This window comes from Plecotus auritus (genome assembly GCF_963455305.1).
Source record: "Plecotus auritus genome assembly, chromosome: 5".
NCBI lineage: Eukaryota > Metazoa > Chordata > Mammalia > Chiroptera > Vespertilionidae > Plecotus > Plecotus auritus.
In genome coordinates this window covers 141124840-141144729 of record NC_137776.1, presented here as the reverse complement: position 1 = coordinate 141144729, position 19890 = coordinate 141124840, and the positions used below count along the sequence as shown (strand labels likewise).

Sequence of the window (19890 nt, the reverse complement as noted above, 5' to 3'; positions counted from 1 at the left end):
ATAGGTAATGGCCAAGTTAGAATTCTATTCTCAGCAAAAATACCCTTCAAATGTAGAGAAAAAATAAAGACATTCTCAGACAAGCAAAAACTGAGAGAATTCATCATTAGCAGATTTGCACCAACCCACCCCCTCTGCCCCCGCCCAGAATCAACACTAAAACAAAAACTAGATGCAGAAGAAAATTCTTTTGGCAGAAGAAAAACATTTTCTACAAAAGAAAATAATTCAAGAGAGAAACATGAAAATGCATAAAGGAATAAAGACTAATGTAATGGGGGAAATATGTGAATAAATATAAAAGAATACTAACCCAATAATATTTTCTGGGATTTAAAATATATAGAAATAAAATACAAGACAAATAGTATAGAAACCGTTAAAAGAATAAGACTAGTAAAATACTGTATAAAACAAACAGGCGAATAGAAGAGAGATTGGAATACTAAGAAAGTAAATATAAGTCAAAATGTTTCAGTAATTATATTAAATGTTTATGATCCAAATACTGCAATTAAAATACAAGATTGTGGGACTGGATACAGTATAAAACTTAACTATTGCCACATACAAGAGCCATACTAAAATAAGTTTACAGAACATTTGAAAGTTAAAGGATAGAGAAAGAAACATAAACACTTAGTAACATAGAGCTGGTGGAGCAATGCTAATATCAGGCAATGTAGACTTTAAAATAAGAAGCATGACAGAGATAAGGGGACATTTCATAATAATAAAATGGCTCATTCACCAGAATGTATAAGGATTATAAACTTGCATGTGCCCAAAAGGATAGGCATGCATGAATTCATGGAACTAAAAGGAGAAACAAATGAATCCACAGTCATCATGGGAAACTAATATACCACTGAACTGAACAAGATAAAAAAAAATCAGTAAAAATTAGGAGCTAGATTCAGTCAACATGTATATAGACCATTCCATCCAACAACAATAAAGTATACATGATTTTCTAACAGACATGAAACATTTACCTAAATTGACTATATGCTGGGTAACAAAGTATCTCCACAAACTGCAAAGAATTGAAATCGTGAAGGGAAGATGGGCTTTCCATCTTTGTTTCAGCTGCTAGAAAGGGTGGAGTCAAACACGCAAGTCTCCTCCCCTGTCTGCCAGTACATTTTCTATCAACTTCGTTCAGTCCTGGCTCCAGCTGAGATCACCATTTTTTAAGAAAACTTTTGTCATTCCCCCTTTTAACCTACCTCTGATTAAAGTACTTTCATGTGCATATCTTTGTAAGCCCATTTATCTCCTCTTTGCAGCAAGATACATAAGCCACGTAATAAATGGAAAGAGCAATTTTAAATGCACATGCTGAATTATCTATGCCATGTGTGTTGAATTACGTTTGTAGTACATTCTAGACACAAGACGTAAATTTGCACATCAAAACACAGTGACTACTCTAGAATGCTCTTCTAGGTTTCCTTAGGAAACAGCACGCTGTGGCGTAACTCACCTACCCCAGTAGTGTGATCTCCCTTTGGTCCTGTGTAGGAGGTGGGAGTTTCTCCCCTCCTCCTGTGCCAGCTGCTCCGGTTTCTCCTCTCCTGAGTAAATGCACATTCGTCTTGTTCGAAGGTACATTCTCCAGGCGGAGGGGGCAGCTTCTCTGCAAGAAAACAGCAGGAGGCACTTTCAGTGGATATGTAGGCCCTGGCTCTCCCATAGGCTAGCCCACTCTGCATGTTTGAGTGTCGCCTGGCCTTATGCCATGCTGATGAACAGGGAGTCCCTCCGCCACTGGCAGCCCACCACCTGCTGCCTCCAGTTAGAGCCTGAACTCCACCATGGGCCCTGCCATCAGAGGCAGAGAACAAGAGAAATCCCTATTCAAAACGACTGGGCTACTTTGAGAAAGAAACTTTTTCTGAATTGTGAATTTATTCATGTGAATAAGTTTACAAAGCTCTGAACATTGGAGGTATATTGCCTTTATGGAAATGTGGAAAATAATAAAATGCATAATGCAGGAGCTATCTTCAAAATCCAGGATGAGTGAAGGGAGTCCTCGGAACAATTCTGAGTTGCTTTGGAGGAGGGGAAGAACGCGAGAGAACTAAATGTGCTTCTAGACACTAGAATCTAAAGGCATCGCTTAATTTGTGTGGAACAGATTATTCCAATTTTTGTGTGCATCACCATTGATACCCGTAATGTGGGGATGTTAATTATCCACCTTATGGGTTATGAGGATTAAATGAAGTGATGTATGTAAAGTTTTTAGAATATGGGGTTCTCAATACATATTAGCTAAATGAATATTAAAATTCGGTGTTTTGCTACTTGAAACCTTATTTTCTATTTCTAAAAACAAATTTTATGTCTTTAGATGCTATCTTCAATAATTTTAATAATTATCATTATTAGAATGGTGCCACCTCCCAACTTACTAGGGACTTCTTCTACATTCAGATTCTTAGCAAATTTCTCTAGTAAATAGGCTGTATTTCATATCTCTTGCATGATAACTATTTTACTTTATTTTATTTTGCATATGGTATAAGCTAATGAAGCCTCATTTCCTTCTCTGCAGCATGCATGTGGAGATTTTTATCTTGTTCTTCTTTGTCTTGTCTTTGCAATGCCCTGCCAAGTCAAGGGACTGAAAACAAATTGTCTTTTAATTAAATAAACATGGAGATTATTCTCCAGTGCCAGATTGCTACCATGTTTTGCCTGTTTATTAAAGAAATGGATACCCCATGATTTAGGATGCAGTGGTAATTAGTAGATACAGACCAATGATCTGGGTTGAGGCATCCATCCTTTTTCCCATTACACATAATGCTCAACACATAGCCACCATCTTTATTTTGTCACTATCATCAAGGCTTGGCCCATTGTTCTGCTGTCATTTAATTCACTTTGAAAATATTTATGACATTATCATTTTAAAATTACAGAGTGGGACAAAGGTAGGTTTACAGCTGTCAGTACATGAAACATAGAGTTTATTCTTATATTATTATTTATTGTGTTATTCTCCATACAAACAACTGTAAACCCACTTTCCCCCAACCCTGTACATGTTTAGTATCCTATCTGGAAATAGGATAGGATACACTTTGGTGGCGTGAGTAATGGCGAACCATTTATATATGACATTGGAATTACTTCTATTATTTTTTTTAAAGTAGAGTGAAGCTCATAATGTCATATTGTGTATAATGCTAAATTAGTTTGTGTTCTTAAAAAATTTAGTTCTTAAAAAGTTTCATCCATATTGCTTGAAAATCTGCATTCTTGTAAGATAATGATAATACAAATATCAATAGTAACTATAATAGGAGGTATTTGTTTTTAAAGCACCGCTTTGTGCCAGGTCCTATGTTAGAGAATTTCGAGGCATTATCCCCAATATTCAGGTAGGTATTACTACCTCTCTTATAGATGAGATACAGGGGACAAAGTCATTTGGACAAAGTCTCACATTGCATTTGAGTCTTCATTTCTAAATCCCACTGCTCTGTAGAAAGGCACTTCTGGAAAGCAAGGCAAAGGATGGACTAGCACAGATTAAATGTATGTTGTACGTTCTTAGAGAAATCAGAAATGTCTTGTATAGGCCAGGGAGACAAAGAGAGCTGAAGAGATGGCCGTCTTACCTGGAGACCGGCAGCTTCCCAATTCTATTGTAATGTCATCCAGGGCTACAAGTCCACAGTCCCAAAAACTTTTGCATAGGCTCATGAAAACCACCTGCAATTCATAAAAATAAGACTATGAATTCTGTTAACTAAAAATGAGAAACTCTTAGCACAACAGGTGCACAAAAACAAACAGCAGACACCTCTTCACTGTACATATGAACAACAGACCACAGTGGTATGGGTAATGGCGAACCATTTATGTATGACATTGGAATTACTTCTATTATTTTTTTTTAAAGCAGAGTGAAGCTCATAATGTTTTATTGTGAATAATGCTAAATTAGTTTGTGTTCTTAAAGAATTGATAGGGGGAAAGTAAGAGATTAACTGTGTGGCAAAGGAAAAACCATCAAGTTTTAAATACTTTCCTCAGATAACCCGCAAAGTACATGCAGAGTTGATGGTATTCCAAGAATTTTTACAAACATTTCCAGAACAAACACTATTGATTTTTGGGAAATGACTTTCTGGCACTGTGCTTCATTCATATGGTGAACAAAGTCCCAGTGATTTATAATCTGGGGATTTATGTTCCATTCCCCCACTACCCCCCAAAAAAGATCTATGTCCCTGGGATGTTTCACTAATAAAAGCCCTAAATGCAGTTATTTTATCAGACCAAACATTTTTTACTGTTGCATGTGAAGGGAAAAAAATCTATACCATAAATTATTAAATTCATTTTGCAAGACAGAGAGAGAGAAAAATCTTAGATTTGTTTCCATTAGGCCAATTTTAAAGTCTACTTTTCATATATAGGATGAGCAAAGAGCACTTTTCAAGTCATTTAGATTTCCACTGTACTGTATTTCATGGTTAACAAAGCTGCTTCGCATGTATAATCTAATGTTTAATTAGCACAAGTTCATTCAATCCACATTCAGTCTCTCAAATACAAATCTTAACTCAAAGACAAAGGGAGATATAACAGAAGCTGAAACTAAAATCATAAATAATGAGAACATTTGATTTTTTGGCTTATAATATTCAGTGTGTTATATATTAAATTCATCTGTATTATCAGTAGGATCCCTTTGTTGTTTGATGATCATTGCCATCAGAATATATAATTTATTTAAAAAGAAATTTTTAAAAAGCCACATGACAATTTTCCAGTATGCAAAATATAAAATGTCTTCAGCCAAGATCTTCAGCATAATTACTAATTGTAAGATGTGTGCAAGTTTACTTGGATTATATTTATATTGCTTTAAATGAAAAAAAAAATTAGTTTGGAGATGGGACACTATAACTATGTAAATTTACAGGGAACAACATAAAAACAAATTTTTAACCTTGTTAATTTTCTCATCTTTAGAGATTCTAGAGAGTCTGCAAATTATCTGAATGTGTGAAATATTTTATTTGCAGGATTTATGCCTGGGAACTTATTAGCAAAGCAAAGATCTGTGCCATCAACCCTGAGTGTAGTTATATTGTATTAGTTTTTTTTGTTATATGGGAAGGAATACTAATTGTCTCATAATTTATTCAATTACTATGCTGCAGTGAGAAAAGACTTGGCTTTCTACCCTTGTAGAAGCTTTACAAGAATAGTGAAATTTCACAAGAATAGTGAAAAGTACTTTCGTAAATTGAATCTGTGAGAGGGAAATGATTTATCATTTCCTGACTAAGAGTCAAACATTAAACATTCTAAAGTGAATAATGCATTCTAAAGTGAAGAAATATTAGCATGCTTTCATATGTTTACTACAGCTTTATTTTATAATTACCATAAAACAAAAAAAAATGACACAATCCAAACATTTCAAAAATAGAGGAAATAAAATGTGCTCCACAATCTAAGAAACAGGTAGTTGTTAGCTTTGATAGTTTGTAAATATTATTTAGTAATACAGAAATATATTCCTTTCATAATATTAAGTAGAAAAAGCTGGTTACAGGAAATAAAGACAAAATATCTAGCTCATGCCGAAACCGGTTTGGCTCAGTGGATAGAGCGTCGGCCTGCGGACTGAAAGGACCCGGGTTCGATTCCGGTCAAGGGCATGTACCTTGGTTGCGGGCACATCCTCAGTGGGAGGTGTGCAGGAGGCAGCTGATCGATGTTTCTCTCTCATCGATGTTTCTATCTCTCTATCCCTCTCCCTTCCTCTCTGTGAAATATCAATAAAATATATTTAAAAAAAAATTAAAAAAAAAATATCTAGCTCATGTAAAAATACATAGAAAAAAACCTTGAAAACTGACCAAATTCATAACAATTATCTTAGGCTCATGAATTTAGGAGGAGTAAACAGAATTTCCCTTTATTTTCTAAACATTCTATAATTTTGCTATAGTTTTTTTTTTTTAATAGAAAAAGGAATCAGGATATCTATAATTAAGATGTGGAATAATGAGTCTGTGTGTCCTAGATTGGCACTGTTTATTCTGATAGTGGCGAGGACTAAGTAAAATTAAAAATGCATTTCTCCAGTCACACTAGTCACCTGTCAAGTGCTCAGTAGCCACATAGCACTAGTGGCCAACTGAACCGGACACAGCAGATACATAACATTTCCTCACTGCAGCAAGTTCCATTGGAGAGAACTTCCTGGCTCCTTTTGGGCATTCCAGGCGATCTGTGATCTGCCACCGTGGGTTAAGTGAAATGCCAAAGCTGTTCTGGAACTGCACTGGGTTGTTCTTAGAACCCCTTCCGCACAGAGAGGACTAGCCATACCACATGTCGTTCTGTCTGATAGAAGGTCCACAGTCCTTCAGCTAAGGATTAGACTCAAACTGTGGTCTCGAACCCCAAATCTGTTTGGCAGTTGTCTATCAGCATCCCAACACACACACAAAACACACGACAAGATCATCTTATTTGGTTTAACACACTGGATTTTCCACCTCCTATTAATAATGCTGATAATGTCAGCTCCTATTCTTGAGCTTCCATCTTACACTGTGAGGGCTTCTTGAGGTGGAGAGGTTATTTTAGGTAATTCATGACATAGCAAGCTGATGGTGGGGTCTGACGGTCACAGGACAGAGGGAAAGCCAAACATCTTGGTCCCTTCTTACAAACTCTGTCTCTGGGTACAGTTAAGAATGTGACAAGAATGGAATTGGCCTAAATTCTTGAGGAATCAACCTCTTTTTATTTTTAGATCTTTTAAAAAAAGAGTGTTTATTTCATCTTAGGCAGTATTTCAAAGCAAGTGGGATATTTCTAAAGACTAGGGGAAAAACCCTAGGCAACTTGCATGTATATTAATATCTATTTGAGAGGAGAGAAGAAGAGGGATGAGGGAAAATGATATCTCGTAGATAGGTGTTTCTGATTTTATGCAAATCTCTTAAAAGTTAGAGGCAAATTAGATTTGTGTAAATCACTTTGTTTTAGTGTACTAAAGGTTCCAGTTTGGGGCACTGGTGATACTTTTAACATTTTTGTTCGATAGAGAATATTCATTGTTGAGGAATCTTACCTAGACTAACTTTGGAAACAGGCAATGAATGGAGAGCTACAGAAACATATTTGCAATTACTTTTAAATATAGTCAAGTAAGGATCAACACTATTACTTACTTCTTAAGCAGACATTGTACATGCTCATTTATCTATAGTAAGGTGTTCTAATCTAAGCACTTTTGCAGGTTCAGATAACGCTTTGTTGTAGGGCATTCCCTTATGCATTGTAGAATGTTAAGCAGCAACCCTGGTCTCTGTTTGGTTATCACATTGGGTTTGCCCCCTGCTATTAATAAGGTTGATAATGTCAGCTCCTATTCTTGTGCTGCCATGTTACATTGTGAGGGCTTCTTGAGGTGGAGGGGTTAATTTAGGGTAGTTTGTGACATAGTAATCTGATACCGATATTGCTAGATGCCAGTATCACCCCCAAATCATGGCAATCAAAAATGTCTCCAGACACTGGCAAATACCCTTGGGGCAGGGACAAAATCTCCTCTGGTCCAGGGTGGTAGAAACTGCTGTAGGGATTATAAAACCCCGTTTACTAAATTCCTATTCTGTGTCCTCCCTGTGCTGGCACTTTCAGATCTGTTACCTCATTATTTGATTCACTGTTATTTTCAGCCTATTTCTTCTCCCAGGTCAGAACAGAACAGTTGTTACTACTTTAAAAGTGGACTAGACTGAGTTGGTTTTCTCTCCTGCACATCACTGGGGAGTGGTTCGAATAGGAAAGAAATACCTCCAAGCCCTGGAAACAAAAGTCAAAGGAGTGTAAAAGCAACGGAGATGTACTAACACTCGAACTGAATCATCATTCATGAGATTAGCAGGGCTTTACTGCTCCAATTTCCTGTTCACAAAACTGCACATTGTCCAAGGGCAATGGAATCTCTTCTTTGTTTTCATCCTTCTCTCTTTTGAAAAAGAATGATCTACTCCCTTAAAACAACATAATCCTAAAAAATAACTGAGCAAAGTCTTTAACTATTTCCTAAAGTTTTTTGAAGTGTGGGAGAAGCAGTGAGTGTAAGGTCTGGGGCTGGGAAAGCAGGAACTTTACAAACTTTGCTTTCTAGCCTGCTTGAATAATGAGGAAAATAAACTTAAGCTGTCTGACCTTGTAGGCCAGAGACTAGATATGCCCATAATTTCAATGCCATGCCAGGTGCATTTTTTAATTGGATAGAACTGTGTTGTTTTCAAGGCCAGCAGCGAGATAACCACTAAGTGCACATAGGGCTGGCTCTTTAATAAAAAGGGAAGTTCTGCTTGTAACCTTGCTTAGAATTTGAATTCATTTTCTCTAAGCCCACTGGTGAAGCCCACCGGTGAATAAGTGTGACTCCCCCGGCCTGTGCTCTCGGACCGCGGGACCTCACCCGAGAGCTTTCAATAAACGCGATTTTTCGCTTTAACCTGCTTGTCTTGGTCAACTTATTGGTTTCGGTCGGGTTAAGTCTTACATCTCTGATTAAACCTTACAGTGGGGTGGAGAGAGGGCCTGTAGAGAAACCCAACCACAAGATTGTGTTAGTCAGAGGGGCTAGACTGCCCCTAGATCAGTAAAAGTCCATTAAAGTTCCTGGTTAAAGCACCTAGGAAAGAAAAAGTAGAGAAACAGATATGTCAGGAGCTTATTTTCCAAACCAAGTCAGATTGGATTTTTAAAAGTACTAGGGTTACTGATCTTAACTTTATGAAGTCTCATAGTTTAAGGACGACCCAACACAATGAATAGTATTTTGTTAAGGGAGGGAAAAAAAATCAAGCTTTGCTAGGAGATGTGGAATATACAACCGAAAACCTTTGTTGTGCAGTTAAAAAGGATTGTCTGTATTAAAGAATTAAACACAGGCTATATTAACTGGTTTTTCACTATATTCTCTCCCCCCCTACCCCCCCCCCACCCCCCCCCCCCGCGACCCACACTGTCTTTATAGTAGTTTCCATGGTCTGCTGGATAGATATAGTTGGCCATGGCCAGGTTGTTGGGTTAGTCCACCATCTACTTTACCAACTGAATGGCCCCAGTTAGGCTTATAATTAGCATGTGAATGATAGCTTCCAGAAATGGCCTTCTATCTTCACATAGGAGCATTTCAATCCTATGCCAATACCATAAATTACCCATGTTCACAAAACAAACCTAGTTAGGCGTTTATTATACATGGTGGACCTCAACAATTTACCAGAGAGTTGATTCTGGGTTAAATTTAACTTTTTGTCTGATGAGGTTAAAATCCTTTGGAATCCCTTGCACAGATAAATTTGGATATGGCAACTACAGAGTAGATGGAATAATTATTCACAAAATGACTGTAATCTAGTCAGTGAAATCCCAGAGCTTTTCATAAAGATGCTATTGACACAATTGTAGGATATGCTATATAATGAAATTGCATTCATTCAACTATTTGACAATAAGTTGTAATATAATTTTAAAAATACAAAAACACAAAGCAAAACAAAATTAAAATTAAAATGTTAAGACACTTGACTAATTTTCACAAATCCCCAAAGACAGGGTGAGAGTAGCTCTATCTAGAAAAATGAGTATGAAACGTTAGCATTTTTAGAATCACAGCCATGTTTTGGGAAATAGTTGCTAAATTGTAATAGCATGCCTCCTGCAGATACTATATTTAGTCTTCAGAACCCACAAAAGGCAGAATGACATGTGTTTTTAAATGTCTTTAGCTGACCAACACTTTTTTTTCTTATATGAGCCATCTGTTTTGTTTTTCTTTTTTAAAGTCTCATCTGATTTAATTCAACTTTTGGCTTTGACAAGCAATAAAGATTGAGCAGCCTCATTTTCATTGATCTCCAAAGCAAAGTGTAGATCCTTGACTTGAAAAGCTGTGGCTAAAGCTCACGTAACACTAAACCCTCTTAAACTATGCCACAACTTATTAAATCAACCTCTACTGATATATAATTGAGCAGTTTCCAATTTCTCAACTTTTACAACTATTGCTGAGATGCATTTTGGTAGCTAAATCTTTGTGCATAACCGTTATTTCCTGATGATAAACCCCTACAAGTACAATTGTTATGGCTAGAGTTTTGTATGTTTGGAGGCTTTCTTTTTGATGAATGTAATTGAAATGCCATCTAGAAATATATCTGCCCAGCCGGTGTGGCTTCATGGTTGAGCATCGACCTATGAACTAGGAGGTCATGGTTTGATTCCCAGTGAGGGTACATGCTTAGGGCACATGGCTTTGGAGGTGAGTATGGGTCACAGAGCAAGAATGACCCACACATGCCCATACACTAGATTGCCATGTGGCCTTAAGCAGCCGCATGGCCCATCACCACGTGGACCTGACATGCCATAGACTGCAGCTGGGAGCATAGGCTAAGCTAGCCAGATGCTAGACTGGACTGTGCTTTACTATGGAGTAGAGACTACTGCTAAAAACAAGATTGGACTTTGTCCATGGTGAGATGGAAGGAGATGGGACCTTGTAAGGAAACCCTCTTAATTTTACATCATCAATAAAACTTTCCACAATATCTCATCCTGCTGTGGGGGCCTCAGAAAATTATTTTCCCTGCAAGAACTTTACTTCTGCCAGTAACAGATGGGGATACCGATAACAGAAGGAGGATCAAATGTCTTGGTTTGAAGACTGAGATGAAACAGGCAGGCCACAAATAGCAATGCCTCCTTGAGCAATGTATAGATACACATGTAATCTGACATTGAACAGAAAATAGAAGCTCGCGGTCCATCAGTGGTGTGGTGGGAGATGCCATAGAGAAGTGGCTTGTGGACCATATGGAGAGACACCTCTACTAGAGGTAGACACTGAAAAGACAGAGCAGAAAATAACCAGAGAAAATCTTACAAGAGGAGGAGAAAAGGATGGGGATATCTATGCAAAAGGAAATAAGGTATTCTTCCCCAAGTGAAAGTAGAGAGTTTTTATTTATGTCTAAATTGCCAATTTCCAGTAAGTGATTTCAGTTTACAGTTAGTTCCCTGGTCTATGAGCTCAGAAATACTCACTTAATATATGAGCTCAGAAAACCAGAAGATCCTTGAAGATGCTCAATGGGAGTATCAAAAACTAACATTGCCTCATCCAGAATACTTGCGAAAAGAATCCCTAAAATGCATCCATTTTAAGGCTGTGAAATACCAAGATTAGAAATTTAGAAGTGTGGTGGAAGGTAGTGTTTTCAGGTTTTAAGCAATCCTTGGAATAAATGTTAGCTTACTTAAGCTTATTAATAAAAATATGGGAAAGAATGCCTATTCTGTCTTTTCAGATACCTCCATGGTACTGTGAGGACAAATATGGTAATCAGCAATATTCCATGAAATTAATTCCTTGGGAAAGTCATGAAAGAATGCAGTGACATAAACACTACATCCCTGTCGGCTGTGTTAGCGGCTACCAGTTGTGCTAATCAGTCTTTCCAGTCCTTTCCCCATAAGCTGACATGAAATGCACAAACCCTCAACAAATACCTGGAAGGAAATGAAAGAGAACAAAACCCAGAATACCTCAATCCTGCCTTATTCATATTTAAAGTAGAATTCTTGGACTGACAACAGACACTGTGTGTAGCTTAAAAAACTCAGGAGTTGGCTCCTTTCCCATACTTAGCCCCTCCATTCATTTCCATGTTAAAACTTATTCCACTTAACGGTATAATTTGCCCTGTGTATGGAACCGTTATAATCTGTTCTATATGTACTGATTATCTTGTGAGTAATGGTCTTGCTATTTCTATGTTGTACTCAGTTGCCCTACTTTCCTTATGCTGGGGCGTTAGTGTTCGGGAGCAGCTCTTTTCCAGTGTTCCCAGACATCGTGAAATGTGATAGGAAATTTATCTCCTCTCATGTATCTTGTCTACACAGTGTTTTGCTGGTTCCTTAATCCTTTTATAACCAGGCATCTTGTTATTAAATAGTCACCTACTTATACATCTTTCCAGAAACTTACTACACCTGCTCTTCTGTTTGATGAACTTCCAAGTATTATCTTTAAAAATTTCAAAACCCTTAGATTTCTGCTTTTAAAAGAAAGATTTTAAAAACAGAAATCCAAATCCAAGACTTAAATTTCATTGATTTTTTTTTTTTTTTTTTTTGCTAAAAGGATATTATTGTATGAGGAAATAAAGAAATAAAGAAAGCTATCCATGAGGATTGTGCTACACAACGTTAAAGGTCAGTTCTTGATGTGAAGGTGCCTAAAAATAAAATAGGAGGTAGAAGAGACTTAGCAGTTCTCTTAAAACAGGTCCTTATTTCAAGAGAGGTGACGTGGCATTCTGATCTACATAGTTAATGTCAGAGTTGAGACTTGAAGCCAAGTCTTCCTATTCCAGACATAGGATCCTTTATTATACAAATCTCATTCTAACAAGTAAAACACAAGTTAATGAGTGATAATAGATTCCGAGGAAGGGGCACTTGAGATGGACTTTGAGAGAAGGAGAGGATTGATTTTTTCAGGCATGATGATTTCTGCAGCAAGATCAATGGGATAAGCCCTGTGAGGGTAGAAGGCCAAGGTCAGAAGGCAAGGAATAGGGGAGTGAGAAAATGCACTGGAGCACGGACAGTAATTGAAGATGCATTTTTCAAGAAGTTTGAAGATAACAGCAATGGAATAGGGTGGACGCTTAAATAGGTATGAAGGTGAAAGGAAGGTTTGTTCATTTGTGTGAACAACATATGTTGCAAAGGACTAATGAAGATTTACAAGAGAGGGAATAATTTATGAAATAAGGCCCCAGAGGAAGAAGGAAAGTGAGATAAAATGTGTAGATGGATCTGATGGTTTTGTCAAATTCATCAGGTGACAAAGAAAGGCTGGTGAGGATTCAGAAAGGAACAGAATTGAAGGGGCTTGTGCTGAATGCCTTCATCCTTTTGGGAGATGACCCATGGGGTCACATCCTAAGAAGGAGGCAGGGAGAATCAAGTTGAAAACTTGTGAATGAAAATGGATCTGAACATCTGGGTGGGGAATGAGAAGGAAGGTCAACTAGAGGTGAGATGAATGAAAAGATTTCCCCAGCAGCTTGAGGGAATGGAGGAGGTTCATTAGTCTGGTTTTCTTTAGCTGTGCTGAGAAGGGACTGGGGGGTGGGGGAGTAGATGAAAGGAGCTGCCAAGGGTTCAGAGGGCCAAGGTAGTAGAAGCCAGAAGGGCCTGGGGGTGGGAGAGCGTGATGTGGAAGTGAGTGTATCAGTGACCACAAGCACAGAATGGAGGCTGGGGGCACAGAGAAAGGATATGGAAAATTGAGAAAGGATCTTGTAAATCTTACATCCATCTTTGGGTATAGAAAGATAGCGTGATGTAAGGACGGAAAGTTTTTCCAAAGAGAAGAGTTTGGGGTTTTAATAAATCCTATCTAATAAAAGAGTAATATGCAAATTAACCATCACTCTGCCATGCCCACAAGCCAATCAGGAGCAAATATGCAAATAATCCCAACCAAGATGGCTACGGCCACAGAGAGCAGGAGGGAAGCTTGGGTTTCCCCGGCAATGGAGGAAGCCAAGCTTTCCGCCTGCCCTTGCTGGCCTAGGCCTCCACTCAAGGCTACAAAGTTTCAATTATAGAAGATAAATATAGCCCAACAGAAATGGCGGCAGCCACGGAGCTGGAAAGAGCAGGAGGCTAGGGTTGCCCCCGGTGATGGAGGAAGCCAAGCTTTCCGCACACCCTGGCCGGCCCAGGCCTCCGCTTAAGGCTACAAAGTTTCAATTATAGAAGGTACATAAGTCCCCCCAAAAAAGGCTGCCGCTATGGAGCAAGCAGAAGGCTTGGCTCTGCTCCAGGCTACAAAGTTTCAATTGTAGAAGATAAATAAACCCCAGATACCAGGGCCTCCACTTGGGTCACCAGGGGGCATGGCCGGCCTGCAAACCACCACAGGCCCCTCACCTAGGCTGCCCCATGCCCCACGGGAACCCCCACCCTGATCCGGGACACCCTTCAGGGCAAACCAGCTGGCCCCCACCCATGCACCAGGCCTCTATCCTATCTAATAAAAGAGTAATATGCAGATTACCATCACTCCAACACACAAGATGGCTGCCCCCATGTGGTCAAAGATCCTGCCCCCCATGTGGACACAAGATGGCCACCACAAGATGGCCAGCAAGGGAGGGCAGTTGGGAGGGACCAGGCCTGCAAGGGAGGGCAGTTGGGGGCGATCAAGCCTGCAGGGGAGGGCAGTTAGGGGTGACCAGGCCTGCAGGGAAAGGCAGTTAGGAGGGACCAGGCCTGCAGGGAAAGGCAGTTAGGAGGGACCCAGGCCTGCAGGGGAGAGCAGTTAGGGGTGATCAGGCTGGCAGGGAGGGAAGTTAGGGGTGACCAGGCTGGCAGGGGAGCAGTTAGGCATCAATAAGGCTGGCAGGGGAGTGGTTAGGGGGAGATCAGGCTGACAGGCAGAAGCAGTTAGGAGCAAACAGGAAGGTATGCAGGCGAGCAGTTGGGAGCCAGCAGTCCTGGATTGTGAGGCCCAGTGGGATTGGGCCTAAACGGGCAGTCGGACATCCCTCGAGGGGTCCCAGATTGGAGAGGGTGCAGGCTGGGCTGAGGGAAACACACACCCCTGTGCACGAATTTCATGCACCGGGCCTCTAGTGATTAAATAAAAAAGAACTAAAACATGGATATCTTCTTCAGAAGTTTACAGTCAGATTAATGTAACTAGGCAGGGAAATAGACAGCTTCAATGTAATGGATTACATGCTATGATAGTAGGGTGGTGCTAAAAGGGGCTACATAAGACAAGGGTTCTCTGTCAAGTACTTTGCGGGAACTGGTACCTTAAACAGGATTTTTTCATATAGCACTTACCAGAGTTTCTAATATGTTACTCTGCATATTGTGAATCTTTATATGTGTGTGTAAGAATAGAGACCTAGTAAAATTTCCCCAACTCATTTGATCACAGAACCCTCTTTCAATAGAACAACTCCAGAAATTTCTATCCCATAGGACACACCCCGAGAAGTGCTGACATAGGTTCTTGCCTAGTGAAAACAAAAAAGTATTAAAAATTTTTTCAGATTGGCCAAATGGGGGTTTTCTCTAAATCCATAAATGACTTTGGAACTTTGTTTGTTTTCTAATCCTATAACAGAGTAAAGATGTAGACTTAGAGGAATTTACCATGAAGATTTTACTGACTGCTGAGCTGATCATTAAGCCAAACCTGATGAAACAGAAGGCCTGCACGTTCTCTTATTTAAGGGCCACTTAGCACTGTTTTCCAAAAGAAATATTTAATGAAAAAAATATTGAGTTCCTCTCAGTGCTTCTAATTAACAGACTACTCAATGGTCTTTGCTAAAGGGACAACTAGCTTCAGGCCAGGAGATATTGCAGGACCTGATATGTGCGCTACAGTGACGGAGCATAATGTTAAACTGAGGATTTAAGTACATGAAGGCTGATGCTGCATCATTAGGGAATTTCTGACAAGGACTCTCTAGTCTCTCCCGACATCTGGCTTTTAAGGAAAGCATTTTGGAGTGAAATGTTGCCTCTCCTCATTACCCTCTCTGGTGTGCTGAAGTCTCAGGGTAATTATTGATTACCTGCTCTCCACTTAGTAACATGCCGGAGAAAAACCAATCAAGAAAACCATCTCATGATTCCTGCCCTTTCAAAATGTTTCTAAAACATTACAAAATTTATTTTGGGTTGTTCAGGATTGTGCAAAAGCAGCCATTTCATTAAGAAAGTATAGTACTATTAAATCAATGTGCAGAAATATCCACGTACTATAGCGATATTGCCTATGAAACCTTATGGGGATCAGGACCTAGAAAAAAATTCCCCTAGTATCTGTCATTCTCATTGTCATTCTCTCTCTCTCTCTCTCTCTCTCTCTCTCTCTCTCTCTCTCTCTCTCTCTCTCTCTCTCTTTCTCCAGCTGCATTTAATAAATGCTAACTACAGTGCCAGGTACATGCTAAGGGCTTTCCATGATGCATCTCATCTGATCTTCACCATAATCCCGTGAGGTAGGTAATGCTAGTTACCCATTTTACCTATGAGGAAAAGCGAGGCTCAGGAAGGTTACATAACTAGGCCAAACTATTAGGCATAAGTGGCCCAGAACCCACAGCCCAGTCCCTGATGCATTGTGCTGTATTTCCCTCTATCCCACTGCTCTCCCTGTCTGTATTGAACCACCTTGAATTCTGACCTCTCCTAGGAGCCAAAGTTACTTCTAAAATAGAACAACTCACCATTAGTAATAAAACTCCAGAAATTTTTAGGAATCTTGAGTTAGGGCTCCCATTTTCACCTGATTCTATACTTTCCATGTTAGGAGAGATGTGGGAGGCATAAAGGCATAATATAAAAAGCGGGTGAAAAGGTGAAGGGATTAAGACGTACAAATTGGCATCTATAATACCTGTATAGTCACGAGGATGTAAAGTAGTACATAGGGAACATAGTCAATATTATTGTAATACCTATATATGGCTGCCAAGTGGGCACTAGATTTATTGGGGGAATCACCTCGTAAGTTATATAAATGTCTATCCATGATGCTGTACACCTGAAACTAATATTGAATATCAACTGTAATTTTTTTTTTAAGCATGGATTCTGGAGTCAAAAAGACCTGGATTTACCTCTCAGCTTTGCCACTTAATAGCTGTGTGCTGTTAAACAATGTCTTTCATTTTCTGCCCAAGCTTTTTTCATCTGTTAAATGGGGCTCTAACGCTTTCCTTCCGAGGGTGCTATAGCATCAAATGAATGCTTAGTATGGTGCCTGGCACAGGGAAAGTGTTCAATAAAAGTTACTGTTGTTTATAGGTGTGACAACATTACACTGAATCCATCATACAGATACTTTGCTAGAAAGGTCTCAGGGAAAATCTTACCACTGCTATCATTCCTTAAACAGAGCTCTATATTACAGTTTCCATCAAATAGCAGACACTCTAGCAAGGGAGTTGTTCATTGAACCAGCCCATTGTTCTTAAAACAGGCTGGGTAAGAACTAAGAGGGGGAAAGGTGAAGAAACAGCCGGAGGGAAGGCATCTGGGGAGGCACAGAGCAGGTAGCGTGTGTGTTAGGAGTGAGGAAGGAGGAACAGGATGAGGAAGGGAGACAGGCTGAAAGTTGTGACTTCCTTCCAGTTCTGTCCAGGCTACCCCTCACTCAGCTCAGCTCTGGTTTGAGATGGCACCTCACTGAAAGGTGAAAATAATGTTCTCCTTTATTAAGGCAGGTTATACTCACAAACTCCAATGGAAGGGATTGTTGTTGTTATTACTTTGACTGTGTAGCATACTCAGACATATCCACCAAACACTTCCACTAGTGAAAATTAGCACCATGGTTAGGCTAGGCGCAGTCAAAATTCAAACACATGGCTTTGAGCTAGGGGACGGGTGTGAAATACAGGCATTCGCTCTCTTCGGGTTGGGCCCTGACTAATCACACTTGACTGGCTTTGGGGATGGGGTGGTGAGGATGTAAAACAGAGGCAAGGGAGGTTCTCCCCACAACCGTGCAATAAGCTCTGAGCTTAGACATTTATTTCTAGTGGACATGATCTTGGGTTAGTCTTACTCTGCATTCTAGGATGCCAAGGGCACTAAAAGAACATACATTGCTCTCCCTGCAGGAATGCTGTAAGAAATAAAATAACAGAAGGTATCTGTACCCCAAGGCAAGTGGGGAGCCTTACTTTCTCCAGCTGCACAAGAACAAGCCTTCCCCAAGGCTAAAAACTTTGAGCACCAAAGAAAACCCGTTCCACAGGGCAAGCTTCAGAGTTGGATAGACCATGGTTCAAATCCTAGCTCTGCCACTTACCAGCCATTTACTCATTTGTTATTTTATTTATTCATTTTTCATTATTCTTCTATTTATTCATTCAGTACATAAGTACCAAACCAAATTTATTAAACAAAATGTTACTGATGATCTACTTTGCACCAGGCACAGTGCTGTAGATACAGAAATGAATAAGACTAACAAGGTTTCTGTCCTTATGAAGGTTATATTTTTATGGGAGAAGAGAAATGGACAATGAACATCTTGAGCATCAATGTTTTAAAGGCCTCCAAAATGATTAGAATGAGGGTCAACAACCACTGTTCAAAAGTCAGAGCCTGACAGTCACCCCACAGATAATTATTGAGCATCGACTGTGTGCCAAGTATCTTTTAGGTTTTGCGTTCCAACAAGAAAAGTAAGGAAGAAAGAGATTTAAGAAACTAAAAGAATATTATTCAGCTATAAAGTAAAAAAAGGAATTAAATCTTACAACTGTGCTAAGGGCATTATGCCAAGTAAAATAGGTCAGACAAAGAAAGAGAAATACTGGATGATCTCATTTATATGAAACATAAAAAAGCAAAACAAAACAGAATAAAAATCCAAGAGAATGATTTGATGGTTGCCAGAGGTAGAAATGTGGGGCGAGGGTAGATGAAGAGGATCAAAAGGTACAAACTTCCAATTATAAAATAAATAAGTCCTGGGGATGTAATGTACAGCATAGTGACTATAGTCAGTAGTACTGTATTACATATTTGTAAGTTGCTAAGAGAGTAGATCTTTAGAGTTCTTATCATAAGAAAATAATTTTTGTTACTATGTAAGGTGACGGATGTTAACTAGACTTTATGTGGTGATTTCACAATATATACAAATATTGAATCATTATGTTATATACCTGAAACTAATAAAATGTTAGTTATATTACATTATTGTAATTGTACTAGAGGCCTGGTGCACAAAATTCATACACGGGGCGGGGGGTCCCTCAGCCCGACCTGCACCCTCTCCAATCTGGGATCCTTCGGGGATGTCCAACTGCTGGTTTAGGCCTGATCCCACAGGGAATGAGCCTAAACCAGCAGTCGGACATCCCTCTCGCAATCTGGGACCGCTGGCTCCTAACTGCTCACCTACCTGCCTGCCCTGATCACCCCTAACCCCTGTGCCTGCTGGCCTGATTGCCCCTAACTGCCCTCCCCTGCCAGCCTGATCGCCCCTAACTGCCCTCCCCTGCTGGCCTGATCACCCCTAACTGCTCCCCTGCTGGCCTGATCACCCCTAACCACCTCTGTCTCAGCCCCTGCCACCGTGGCTTTGTCCAGAAGGAGGACCAGACGACTGGAAGGTTTCCAGTCGAACTGGTCTAATTAGCATATTAGCCTTTTATTAGTATAGATTATAAGCTATATAAATAATATATTATAATTACACTATTATATTATATAGAATATATGATATTATATTATTATTATTTTGTTATATTAATACTAGTGGTCTGGTGCATGAAATTCATGCACATTAAAAGGGAATTAATTAGAGGAAATATTTTAATATTGCTATTTGCCCTTTCCCTATAATAGAAGTGTCAGAGATGAAAGAAAATTAGTAAAATGTATAAGAAAATCTCCCTCCTGTCAGAGTCTGGGGCATGCCACAGGACACAGAGTCAAGTCCCCGCCCACCCGCGTGCACCTCGAAATCATGCAAGACCCAGACCCGGCCGGCCCCACCCCTATCAAGCCCCACAGGGCGGTGGGTGCAGCCTGAGGTTTCCTGGCCCAACGCTGGGCGCAGCCTCAGGTCCCCCGGCCCGGTGCTGGGCGGGGGGTGTGGCCTCAGGTCCCCCAGCTCCAGTGCGAGGGAGTAAGGGCGCGAGGGCACAAGGGCGTGATGACCATTTGCATATTAGCTCTTTATTATATAGGATGTTAAGGTCAATTACACCTTAATTTTTAAAAAACTAACTAAGATTGAAAAACCAG

General features: G+C 39.7%; 1 protein-coding gene across 1 annotated transcript in view; it reads right to left on the bottom strand.

Annotated features, from left to right (window-relative positions):
• MAMDC2 (MAM domain containing 2) overlaps window positions 1-19890 on the bottom strand; it is a 137333-nt gene that overhangs the window by 15168 nt on the left and 102275 nt on the right. The window contains exons 10-11 of the mRNA XM_080669801.1: window positions 3636-3729; window positions 1487-1639 (exon numbers count right to left, since the gene is read on the bottom strand). Coding sequence (XP_080525927.1) covers window positions 1487-1639; window positions 3636-3729 — 247 coding nt within the window. The remainder of the gene's footprint in view (window positions 1-1486; window positions 1640-3635; window positions 3730-19890) is intronic.